The sequence below is a fragment of the Rattus norvegicus genome, chromosome 1, assembly GCF_036323735.1.
Source record: "Rattus norvegicus strain BN/NHsdMcwi chromosome 1, GRCr8, whole genome shotgun sequence".
NCBI classification, from domain to species: domain Eukaryota; kingdom Metazoa; phylum Chordata; class Mammalia; order Rodentia; family Muridae; genus Rattus; species Rattus norvegicus.
The window spans coordinates 236,690,175-236,703,493 of record NC_086019.1 but is presented as its reverse complement, the minus strand read 5'-3'; the positions used below and the strand labels follow the sequence as shown (position 1 = coordinate 236,703,493).

Genomic DNA, 13,319 nt, shown 5'->3' with positions numbered 1-13,319 from the left:
CCAACTTAACTTTTTATTAGCAACCCACAGTGGTAACTCAAAAGACTTTCATTCTCTGGGTGTGATGGTGAGTTCCAGTTCAGCCAGTGATACATAGTGAAACTCTGTCTCAGAAAAAACAACAGAAGGCTTTCATGAATCACATTAACACACCTCATGGGGCAAAATATTTTCTCTATGTAGTAGGCATCGTCATTGCTTTCATGTGTTGCTATTTATGCTATCTTTTCCAATTATTATTCAAAAACTTCTGAAAGTAATTTAAATGTTTTGAAATCAGTGACCTGAAAATTTAGATGAGTACATATCTAATTCAGAATGGAAACATCCTAAGTATTTTAAGGTTCACATATACAGTCGTTCATAGTTACAGTTAAGGAGTCTACTAAAAGAGCATCCACGGTCCTCGTTGTACTACAAAACGCAGTTCACCTCTAACAATGCTCACCTCAGGGAGCAGCTATAACCCCAAAGCTGAATCCTACAATACTCTCGTAGAAATATACTGTCCCATCCATGAAGCCCCACCTCTATCGCCTCATCCTAACATATATTCTAAATCTTTCTTTCTTTTGTTTTTCACTTACCTCGTGCTTCCAGCCCACCCTCCTTCCTTTTCTTTGACAAGGTCTTAGCTAGCCCAGGCTGACCTCAAATTCACAGCATTTCCTGCCTCATCTCCCAATCTCAAGTACTTGGATGACAGGAGGGAGCCACCAAGCCACATTCTAAATATTTAAAAACAAATAAACAAACAAACAAACAAAAACAGCCATTTAAAAGGGCTTCAAAAAGTATAGGTAACACTATTATAGACTTCGGTAGGTTTTTTAATTATTTACTTGTTTGTTTGTTTATTTATTTAGTGGGTTTATGTGTGGGTGTGCAGGCACACATGCATGGTCTAAGCATGAGGGTGAGAATGACCTGCAGGAGTGACTCTCTCCTATTACTATGTGACTAGGGACAGAACACTCTTCCCACTGAGCCATGGGTTCAGGCCTGGCTGGCCCCTGGCCTAGGTTTCAGAACCCTGAATTAGAGTAACAGTGTCCAAAGGGCAAACCTCTACTACAACATCACACTGAAAACCAAGCAATAAACCCAATTTAGTGATGAAATGTGCTATTTTAATTATCAAAAAGTGAAGTGGATATCTATAGAAATATTTGTTTGTAAACAAACCAAACAGCACTAACATGTGTCTTTCAAATTTGGCTAAAAAATTACTCTGGACAGATATGACTCTAAAACACTGGAATGCCAAATAACAATTTAGTACATAATAAAGGTAGCTAGCTATAAGTGGTTCATAAAAGTTTACTAGAAGACCCATAAAATGTACTGTTATTTTTAGAGATTTTAGTCTGTTCCCATAGTCTCATGGGTAACCAAAATTTCACATATAGCAACTTTTTCGGACAAGCAAATAACCAGTTGAGACTAAACACACATTTCTTTCACAAAGTCAGTTTTCTCGCTCTCTTTTTTTAAAGATTTATTTATTTATTTATTTTATGTGAGCACGCTGTATCTATCTTCAGACACACCAGAAGAGGGCATCAGATCCCATTACAAACGGTTGTGAGCCACCATGTGGTTGCTAGGAATTGAACTCAGGACCCCGGGAAGAGCAGTCAGTGCTCAGCCATCTCTCCAGCCCCCGGTTTTCTCTTTTAAAACTACTTTTTTCTTATGCATCTTTACTTTACTGAGTACTAACAAAATTTCAAACAAGCAAAATCTAATTATTCTTCTCTGTTTTAGTCAGTCTCTCTGCCTTCAAATGTCCTAAAGTAACATTTTACTTCAACTCTGTAGATCCCTTTAGAACTTAACAGTTTAAAAAATAAAATAAATGAATAAAATCAACACTCATATTCTCAATGAAGATATTTTAAACCAATCCATTCCAAATTATGGGTATAAGTGATAGCCTCTTTGATTTACCTAGAGATAGTTTTGCTTTTGTCACCTAAACACTGCGTTGTAAAGTTTGGAAATGAGAAAATTAAATTGAATGTTCTCACAGGGTAAGAAAAGCTACAAGCATATATCTCAAGAGAAGATTTGGCAGGTAGAGCCTGGCACTGTTCCCCACTCACCTAGTCACATAATCAGACCTTAGAATCTGCTCATTTAAGCCTGATTTTTTAAGTAGCAAGGCTTGTGCTCAGAGTTTCAGGTTAACCAGCATGTAAATCTAGAGTGCTCTTAGGCTCCCTACGGTAGTCTAGAAATTCACATCACTTCATGCCTCTGAACCCATATATTCCCTGAAATCTACCCTCTGAAAAAGTTTTATTTCCCTATGTGTGATGTGTTGTTTTGTATGTATGTAAAATTCTAAGTTCTACACACTAGAGATCAGTAGTAACCAAAATACTTTCGTGAAACTCAGGAGTGTATAGAGAGGGAGTTTGAAGGAAATGAGTAGGGGATGCTCAAATTCCATAACACTGCATCTAACACACACCACAATGTCCCTAAGACAACTGAGACTCATCTTAATGTTCCTTTCAGGGGGAGGTGAGGGGAAAGAAAGTGATCTGGCCTACCATGCCAAACTTACATAAATCAGATTTGTATCTTTTGAGGTTAAAATAATTAAAATGTTAGGTTTTACAAAGTGTTAGATTCAAACAAAACTACTAAAATTAGAAAACAATGTAAAATTCAACTTCTAACTATGCTCTTCCAAACAACTATTAACTTTAAATAGTTACACTAAATAAAAGTTGTTCAACTGCCACATATGTTGAAAATGGATCTCACTTAGATACCAACTTGTATATATAACACACATATTTAAATTTTTTCTCCCCCTCTCTATATTTAAATTTTTAATTAAGCACAGATCTGAGTATCATATTGCTGATGTTGTAACTGTTTAGTAGCCTGCGGTTTTCTGATACCTTTCTGAAAATTAATTAGGTCAGCCAAAACCTAGTGACAAATAGTCTGATTTACAGCCTAACTAGGTAACAGTAAAAGAGAAACCTAAATTACTTAAATTCTAGCATCGGTTTTACCACAGCTGTGTGTGAGGACAGTCAAGGGCATTATCAGCACTCCGTGGTAATAAGCAGAGATCTAAAGGGTTTAACCGAACCAAAACCAGTGTTTCATATTATCTAGCAAGGGCAAGGTCAACCAACCTCTAGTCTCTTTTCAAGAAGACCACCACACTGACATCGATTAGTACTGTCTCTTTGAATGGGGAGGGGGCAATCTTAAACTCAGACTTCTGTAATTTTTACAGACAGATATTCAGGCGCAACAAAGACCGGACGGGGGCTAGCCCACTCACCCCTCACTTCTCAAGTTAATTCTCTTATCTACTCAAAACTCAAGACACTGGAGGGAAAAAAAAAACAAAAACGCCAGGACTGAAAGCAAAGAATTCTGACCCCATGCTCTCCCCAAGCCTTATTATTTCCAGGTGCTGCGCAGACAGATGTGAGCTCCTCGGCTCTCCACTATCCCAGCAGCTCTCCAGAGTCCAAGAGCAGCCAAGGAAAGGTCTGGAGTCCGTGATGTATGAGGGAAGACCCGGAGCTAAGTTACCAGACATCTACACTCAAACTCAACAAGTCTTAAGTTTTTAGAAATCAGTTCACACACAACAGGACTCTAAATTCTGACACTGGGTAAAGACCAACAGGCTTTCCGGAACTCCACTAAACAACGACCTTTAAAACAGGGGGAAGCTGGGACCCCACAGCTGCCGGGAGTGCTGGGGGACGTTCCAACAGATCGGCTCGGCGGCAATGGGGACAGAGAGGCAGGCAGGTCTGGGCTCGGCCAGGGGAGCTCCGGGCCTGGCGCGCGGCTGTGGGTGCCACGCGGGGACCGGGGTGCTGTGGAGACTGCCGGCGCGTGGCTCCATCCCGAGGGCGAGGGTCGCTCGGGGAAAGGCAGGACCAGCGGAGGTGGTTCCGGCGTAGTTGGGACCGGACCACCGTCGCCCGGAGGGAGTCCCGACTGGCCTGGGTCGCTCGGGGAAAGTCGGAAGCGGTCAGGGGTCGCTCGGCGGTAGACGCGCCAGTTCCAGGGTCACTTGGGGGCAATCGGGACGGTTCCGGGGTCGCCCGGGGTTAGTCGGGACCGGACGGTGGTCGTTCGGAGGGAGTCAGGACGGGGCCAGGGTCGCTCGGGGAAGAGTGGGGACTAGATCCGGGCCTCTCGGGAGAAGTCCGGACCGGACAGGGGCCGCTCGGGGGAAGTCGGGACGGCGGCGCCTACTTACTCGGCTGTACCAGATGCTGAGGCGGGCCGGGGCCAGCACGGCGAAGAACGCTCTCCGAGGGTCAGACTGGACGTGGAGCGGCGCCTCGGCCGGGCTCCGCGGCGCGCAGAGCAGCCTCTTGGGCCAGCCGCTCAGGAAATACATGGTCCGCGCGCGGCCCCGACAGTCCCCGGCGGCCCCGGCCGCGTCTGTCACGCTCGGCGGCCCCGGGCCAGGCGCCCACCTCCCACACCGCCACCGGCCGAGTCGGCGGCGGCGACAGCGGCAACTCGGGGCATCTGCCCGGGGGCCGGGCCGGGCCGGGCCGACGCGATGCTGCGCGACGCAGTCTCGGACGCTGACCGGCCGAGGGTGGGGGAGGCGGGCGGCCAGTGGGCCCGCGGCGGGAGGAGCCCAGGCCGGCCCGCCCCGCTCGCTGCTCGCGTCAGCACGCCGCACGGCGCGGGGAGGCTCCTGAGGCTCCGCCCGGCTCCCTCAGACCGCCCCGCGTCGGAACGCAGGCCTCTGGGCTCGATGTTGACTGCTCGGTCCGCCTTGCTGGCGACCTGGACCGTGGAGCTGGAGACCGGAATGAGGCGACAGGCTCAGTCAGTGATAGCCGGAGCGGCCGGGCCCACTAACACTTCCCCTGGATTGGCGCGACCTCCCGGGCTGAAAGGGGCGGGCCGAGCGGAGCGCGTGTCACGTGACACCCGGGCTGAGCTTGGAGCTGGGTCTCTTGGACTCCAAGGTTGGGGTTCGAGTCTGTACCGACAGATCTTTTGTGTGCTGCGGTTTAAAGTGAGAGCTGCTGATGTCCCTGGCCTCACAGAGCTTACATTCTACGCAGGCTCTTTAATTCAGTCACCAAACTGCGTAGCCCAAAAGTGCTTCAGTCTTGTCTTCAGGAGTTCTACGCCTAGTACAGTATACATTTATAATTCAGTTTGCATCTGTCTGCCTGTCTAGCAGTTATTAATGCTAGACGAAGCCAGATGGTGCCTTTTGCAGCCCCAGGAAACTGTTCTGGGAAAGAAATGGGCTTAGTTTTTGAGTTGGAGCAGACTGGAGAGAGAGAGAGCGCGTGTGCGCGCGTGAGTTGCTCAACTTTTGGACCTGGAACCTTAAAAATAGCTACAGCTTTTTGTTACTTTTTCAATGTTTAAAAGGAACAGCAACAAACAGTAACAATCCGGAGTTTTATAACAATGTAACTTTCCGTAATTGTTTTAACACTTGCTTTTCCTAGAAGTTGACTAAAGATATGCCACACTGCTCACCAGCCTTTTGTGCCCAAAGGGTCTCCTAGAGACTGTCCTGGTGTGTCCTATAGGCCACCACAGCATCCCTGGAATGTCTTAAGCAGGGCAGACCTGGACAGTATTTTTTTTTTTTTTTTTTGGTTCTTTTTTTCGGAGCTGGGGACCGAACCCAGGGCCTTGCGCTTCCTAGGTAAGCGCTCTACCACTGAGCTAAATCCCCAGCCCCTGGACAGTATTTTTTAGATGAAAAAATACTATTTTTTCTATCTATCAAACTTAACTTTTTTTTTAAAGACTTGTTTATTGTATGTATATGAGTACACTGTAGCTGTCTTCAGACACACCAGAAGAAGGCGTCAAATCCCATTACAGATGGTTGTGAGCCACCATGTGGTTGCTGGGAATTGAACTCAGGACCTCTGGAAGAGCAGCCAGTGCTCTTAACCGCTGAGCCATCTTTCCAGCCCTTAACTTTTTCCTTATAAGGAATATTCTTGATCAGAGTGCGTGGAAACACATGTGTCTATAAACTGTATTGGAGGATAGGTCGATACAATTTCCATAAAGACTAGTGCCACTATATGGTGTGTGCACTATATTATTTTCTAGGGAGACACGTTTTAGCTTTAAAATATACCTCATAAGCCAGGCATTATGGAAACCTATTGTATTGGCTATCCTTGGTGGTCAGCTTTTGACTACATCTGGAATTAAAATTGAAGTGGCTGGGTACATGTGTGAGGGATTTTTTTTTTTTTTTTTTATTAAGGCATTTGAAGTTGGAAGACCCACTTCTAATCTGGATCTTCTGAGGTAGGAATCTAGGCTACAGCTTCTCTTGGCAGCCTGCATTCTAATGAATCTCGGATAGATGGATGGATGGATGGATGGATGGATGGATGGATGGATGGATGGACAGATATAGATTCATTCTATAAGTTCTGTTCTTCTAGAGAACTCTAATACTCCTGCAATCCCTGTACTTGAAAGAAGAACACAAGAATTATAAAGTCCAAGCCAGCCTGACCTAATGGGTAAATAAACACACACTTTTTCCCCCCCCTTTGGAGCTGGGGACCGAACCCAGAGCCTTGCGCTTGCTAGGACCACTGAGCTAAATCCCCGACCCCCAATAAACACACTCTTACACACGTGATACACCACAGAAGAAAAATATAGATTTCCTCCAAAAAATAGAGCTGTCTTTACTTAGGATGGCATATTTTATAAAAATAAAATTATGTTGGAAAATGTCATAAATAAAAGTATGTTAACTGTATTATGAAGTAATAGAAATGGTTTACACATATTTTATAAAATATTCTATGCTTATGAAAAAAACACGTTTTAACAAAAAGAAAGAATATAACAAAATATTGATGTTTTTAAAATCCCTTTAAGTGTAGGCATTTGATATATTTCCTTTGGGCTTTTTTTGTATCTAAATTATGTTTAAGGAATTCATGTTACTTGCGTAATAAGACTATTTATAAATAGTAACCTTGTTAATGGTTGAAATGTTCCATTTGACTTGCTTCAAGTAGGGCTGTGCACCACTGGCAAATCAAAGACAGCAATACAGTAATGTGGAGTTTCAGGCACTGGCTCAAGAGTACCGAGAGAAGGATTAGTAGAAAATAATTAGTGACCGGATTAAAAGTAGGCTCTGTGTATTCGCATGTAGTCCCAGGCTTCTGAGACAAAGCCACAGATAGATTTTGGTTTTAAGCATCCCACTTGTACTGTCTGGGGTCCCCCATAAGATGCTAAGCACCGATGGGTTTGTGGCTCTTCATTACGCCTTAGCATCTGTTTTACCACACTGTACCACTCGCACTTGCTTCTGGGACGGACTCACTACTTGTACTTCCTGCGGACTGGTAACTGAGGTGCGTTTTGCTTTAAAACAACATGGAAGTGATCAGGGTACATGAGAAAGTAAGTAATAGACATGAAACAGGATCGCTCTGAGGCTACTCAAGCTGGATGATGAATTCTTGGGAATTCATTGTGTTATTCTCTCCACTTTATGTTTCAATTTTTGCCAGAGATTTAATTGAAAATATTACAGCATAGGGGAAAGATTCAGATTCGACCTGGAGCTCTGAAATTAATTCCAGCTGTAGGCTGAGTGATTCGTGGTCTGGACAGACTGCCAAAGGCCAAAAGCTTCCCTGATCACTGCTGTAGTTGGCAGCATGAACCTGGGAGAGTGGAGCCCAAAAAAGAAGCAGACGAAAGTCTCGTGCAATAGCCAACTTTATTCAGAGCATCAGGTAGTTTATACTCTGAGGGTTAGGAAGACTCACATGAGTAAGGTGTTCATCACAAGGACAAGACATATGGCAAAAACATTTTTTTCCATAGAGTCATAGGAATAACAGTGGAAGTAAACACTCCTGTCTGCTACACCTGGGAGGAACATGAAAACACATTCCAAGGACAATTCTGTGTTGTGAAAAAACAAAACAAAACAAAACAGGTCACAGACTCTTGTTTTCTCACAGGCACTAGCCACTCGCATTCTCGAACTGTGTTCCAGCACCTCCACCTTTTCATTTTTTAATAGCACATTATGCAGAGTGGTTCTGATTTGAGATGTAGATAAACCTAAATGTCATTTGATGCCTGAGTGTCCTATAAGCAAGCAGGTTTTGTTAGAACAGTGAAAGCATTGTGTGTGGTTCTCTGCCACCAAGAACAGAGATCCAAACTATGCCCAGTACATTGCATTATTATATTGATCAGAAAAAAATCTAGAGACTAGCTTAAAATGAGACGCATAGGATTAGTAGTTCTAGTATCTTGTAGAACATAAGCCCATATCTGCCTTTAATAGGATGCATGTTATGATGTCCCATGCAAATAGGAAGTTATTTAAATCTCAAGGAAAAATTAAACCATCCCTTCATCGATGGATGAATGAGTCTATTATGGTCCCAAGGTCCAGGCATGAACACCAATCATTAGTAAAGTAACTTCTCCCCTGGTACATAGGATCTTAACTTGGCCCCACGTAGGCAGGCTTGATCTCTGATGGTATGGTTGATATCTCCTTTTGCCCTTTAGCTGGGAATTTGCTATCTTTCTGATGGCTGCCGCCGTCTCCTCACCCCTTACTGTCCAACTTGATGGCCCAGGGCTGAAGGAATCGAAGAGGAACCATAATGTTTCAGTAGGATCCATCTGCAGTGACAGACACATACCCCTCCCCAGTTTCTTCTGTAGAAGTAAAAATAGGACAGGTTAATGCACCAGCTCATTTCTGCAGTGAAAGCAGGGAGGTTAGCATGTGCACGAGAATGAGTTTACTGCTGGAGACAATCCTATAACATAGGCAGAATCTGAAATTATATTTAGGGGGCTATGAATTAACCAAAATAGATGAATCAGAACAGCCAGTTCCACCTGTTGGGCTGAAAAAAGTATTAATAAGTTGATGACTATCTGGACCATGAGTCCCTCCTATTCCGTTAGATGAGCATCAATAAAAATAAGTATGGGAGAAGGTTGGACCATTTTTGTGATCACAAATTCAATTCCTATGAGAAAAATCGCATAGTTTTCCAGCCGGAGAATGACTTCCTCTCCTTCCACAGTAATCTTCAAATGAACTTTGAAAACCCATAGGGATCTGTAATGCTTTTTAAAAGTGGATTATTAAGGATAATGTATTGCAGTAAAGATCAAACCTATATAATAACATCAGGTCCTCCCCAGATTTACTGAGTAAGAAGTGTAAGGTAAGCAGTTAGTAACCAGTTATGGCCTTCTGATGTAAATATATATGTTCCAAGGTTTGTTGCCTTGTGGTATACTACCCGTGGGAGACAATTTAGAACATAAGTAAGCGCAAAGTCAGTCAAGGATCCATTGGATACACAAATGCTTCTTTTAGTCTGGATTCAAGTAGCTGTAGTTCTTTTCTTGCCTCTTAAGATAGGCAGGACAGTTCAACACCATCTCTCCTAGAGTTTTAAGTAGATTGTTTAGTGCAGATAAGCACTTTGATTTTGCTGGAATTGCACTGGAAACACCAAGCATATCTTAGGAGGCCAGGGAGGAAGTGATAAACAAGTCTCTTTTCCCTGCCAGGCCCTAGCGTGCCTATGTAAAGTTAGCTTTCTCATAGGCTCTTATCAAAAAGTGGAGAGAATTCAGTATTAGACTGAATATAAAATTCTTCATCTCATGTTTCAGTGTCTTGTTCAAGCAACGGAAGGTAAGTATTTCTGTGCTCCAGCAAAAACTGTGGCAGGCATAGGTGGTGTCATTTCTACTTTACCTTGCCTGCACAGGGAAAAACCTCCTGTGTTGCCTTTTTTTTTTTAAAATCAATTTTAAGGTTTGACCATCAAGTTTATATTCATTCAAAGAATTAGCCATGCCTTTGTCGTGATTAATATCCCCATCTTACTGAAGACAGTAATAACAGTACAAATCAATGCCCAACTGTCTTAGTTAGGGTTTTACTGCTATGAACAGACACCATGACCAAGGCCACTCTTATAAAGTACAACATTTAATTGGGGCTGGCTTACATGTTCAGAGATTCAATCTATTATCATCATGGCAGGAACATGGAAGCATCCAGGTAGGCAGGATACAGGCAGAGCTGAGAGTTCTACATCTTCACCTGACGGCTGCTAGTGGAAGACTGACTTCCAGGCAGCTAGGGTGAGGGTCTTAAAGCCCACGCCCACGGTGACACACCTACTCCAATAAGGCCACATCTAAGAGTGCCACTCCCTAGGCTAAGCATATACAAACCATCACACCAACTGCCCCCAAAATTGAATGGGGACCTCTTCCCTTTGTTATTGTTGCCTCTTCAATATTCATTCGGACTCAGTTCCTTCTTGTGGGAACCAGAGATTATAATCGTGCTCCTCCTTCATTTAGAAACGATGCACAACCTTGACACAAGGCAGGGCCTGCCTTCCCTGGCTTCTGCTCCATTGTTCTCGCTCACCTGCTTCTGTAAGGGTCCCCACTCTCTTATAGCTGACCTCAGGTCCCTGATTTCTGGAACTACGTAGTTACTGCTTCTAGAGGCAATGGAGCTTAAGAGAATGGAGCTGGTAAGTGAAGCAGGCTAAAGCCTCATGCGATAGCTAACTTTATTCAGAGCATCAGGCAATGTATACTCCGAGGGTTGGGAAGACACACACTGAGTAAGATGTTCAATTACAAGGACATGCCACACATGGCAAAACCATCTTTTTCCACAGAGGCGTACCAGTAACAACATCGGAAGTAACTCCCTCCTATCTGCTATGCCTGGGAGGAACATGGAAACACATTACAAGAACAATCTTGTGTTTTGAAGAAACTGAGGTCACATAACTCTTGTTCTCTTGGAGTTTTCTCACAAGCACTTAGAATTCTCACAGGACAGGACTGAGTTCCAACACTTCCCAATAGCCTTGTGTTGACATCTATTTCAGTGGGGGCTTGAAAGATAGCTCAGTAGCTGGGAGCACTTGCTGTTCTTCGAGGACCCAAGTCCAATTCCCAGCATCCACAAAGTGGTTCACAGCCATCTAACTCCATCCATTTCCAGGGAATCAAACACCATTATCTGGCCATCATGGGCACAAACATGCTTGTGGTACACAGACATCCCTGCAGGGGAAACACTCACACACATGAACAGAAGACTGCTTTGGTGATTGACCAGGGAAGGGGCACCAGGAGGGTAATGCTCCCCCGTCAGCTGGTCTCTAATCTGCTTCCTTAGATATGCAGCATAATCTTGCCATGTCAGAAAGCTGCTTGCTGGGTCCAAGGGTGATTTCTTCACATGTACTCTTGTCTGGGTGCAAGTCACGTACACGGTGATCACCTGGGCTTCTCCCCCAGGGTGCAAATGTAGGGAATACTGGCAGATTCACTGTAAAAGTGAAACTATCAGTATCAAACAGTAGACCTGGAACTGACTTATATATAGTTGCTACTTTGTCCCCATTACTACTCATGAATCACAGTTAAATATTACTTGGCACCACTAGTGTACCATAAAGGCAGAGAAGCATATTAATAAGTCTTAATGAGGCTTATAATTAATTAGGCTTATACTTAATAAGCAAATGAGATTTTTGGGGAAGGGACATTAGCACAAAGTACAAGATAAGTAAAAAAAAAAAAAGCTATTGTTTATCCTAAGCAAGTGAAAGAGAAAGTTAATTCCCCTCCTTCCTCACTTTTGGTCATTTGCTTACTTGTGTCAGGGTCTTGCTATGTAGCCTAGGCCAACCCCAGACTGACTCTATTCCTGCCTTCACCCCCAAATGCTATGACTACAGGATCCAGCCAACTACACCCAGCTTTATCTCTAGGAAAGAAAAACTGGCTGGTAACAGATTTAAGTTAGCCAACAGCAACAGTCAGTCTGTTTGGTCATGTCTCAACCAACTTTCCAGTCTAAAAAATGTTGGACTTGAGTGCCATGTGTATTCTTTATTAAAAAAGAATAAAAGGGTGCATTTTTAACCCTTGTTTTAGTCACTGTTCTGTTGCTGTGCAGAGACACCATGGGCAAGGCAACTTATAAAAGAAAACATTTAATTTGGGGCTTGCTTACAATTTCAGAGGTGAGTCCATGATCATCATGGTGGGATGCATGGCAGCAGGCAGACATGGCACTAGGAGCCGTGTACTTCCGCATTGAGAGCACAACTGTAATCATGAGGCAGAGAGCAAACTGGAGTGGTGTGGGCTTTGAGATACCAAAAGTGACACACCTCTTTCAACAAGGCCACACCTGCTACAAGGCCACACCTCCTGACCAATCCTTCCCAAGTAGTTCCACTAACTGGGGACCAAGCATTCAAACATATAATCCTATGGGGAACATTCTCATTCAAACCACAACATCCTTATAACAGAAGAGTTCATCATAATTCTATTAGATACCCCTCTCTCTCAATCTTCTCTCTGCCTATTTATTTAGCCATTAGTTTGTTTCTGTTCTATTATCCCTGTATTGCTTGAGGTAAATATATCTACTTGTAACAAGCCATTCTGGATTATTATGGGTTGGCTTCTGTCCTGCTCTTACCAATTATCTATATATTTCCTAGGAGTGAAATGTGAGGAAACTGGTCTTTGAGGATTGCAGAGACATTCTTGTCTCAGATGTGTACCTTTAATTCGGGGACTAGGGTGCTTGGCTTTTGCAGTCACCAAAGCCTCCGTGAGTCAGTGACTCAGCATCCTTTGTCTTGAGAACTCAGATTGAATTTCACAGGGTGAATTTTGAAAGGGGGGGTGTGTGATTATACAGAGAAAACTTAAAGAGAATTATTGTGCCGAGGAAGTGGGCAGAGCTCCTATGGGTGGAATGGGTCCCAAGAGAACGTTGGCTGCTAAGAGGCTTTGTCTAGAGGTTAATATGGCTTGCCACAGAGGAAGTAAATTGGCTTTTGAAATGACAGGGCTGAGATGGAGGGAGGTGACCTGGTTAGCCTGGCTTACCTAATCATACATCCCACAAGGTGTCTATGTGTCTCTCTATCCCAGTAACTGGATTAAGGTTCTTATAAACACCTCCAAGGACCAGTGAAGTATCAGCTTGGGCACAGCTTCCAGGCAGCTACGCTCATTAGGTTGCTGTACCAAAGGAGAAAGACAAACAAAGGTCAAAGAGCACAGACCCGTGTGTATGGCCAGGGCACTCTGCCCTCTGGCCAGGCCAGAGCTGTCAATGGAGCCAAGGATCCTTTTGGCTGCAGCAGTAGGGATTGTTTGCAAAGTCCCTTTGCCTTAACTGCCTAGCAAGCTTCTTTTTCTCAGCCTCATCACTAGGTTAAACATGATTATTCAGAAAT

At 43.9% G+C, this 13,319-nt stretch overlaps 1 protein-coding gene across 3 annotated transcripts in view; it reads right to left on the bottom strand.

Annotated features, from left to right (window-relative positions):
• Ric1 (RIC1 homolog, RAB6A GEF complex partner 1) overlaps window positions 1–4,593 on the bottom strand; it is a 99,199-nt gene extending 94,606 nt beyond the window's left edge. For 2 of the 3 annotated variants that reach the window (XM_006231255.5, XM_006231256.5), the window contains exon 1: window positions 4,250–4,393. In XM_006231255.5, the coding sequence (XP_006231317.1) occupies window positions 4,250–4,393 (144 nt within the window). 3 annotated transcript variants of the gene reach the window in all.
• Window positions 4,594–13,319: the final 8,726 nt, after the last annotated feature.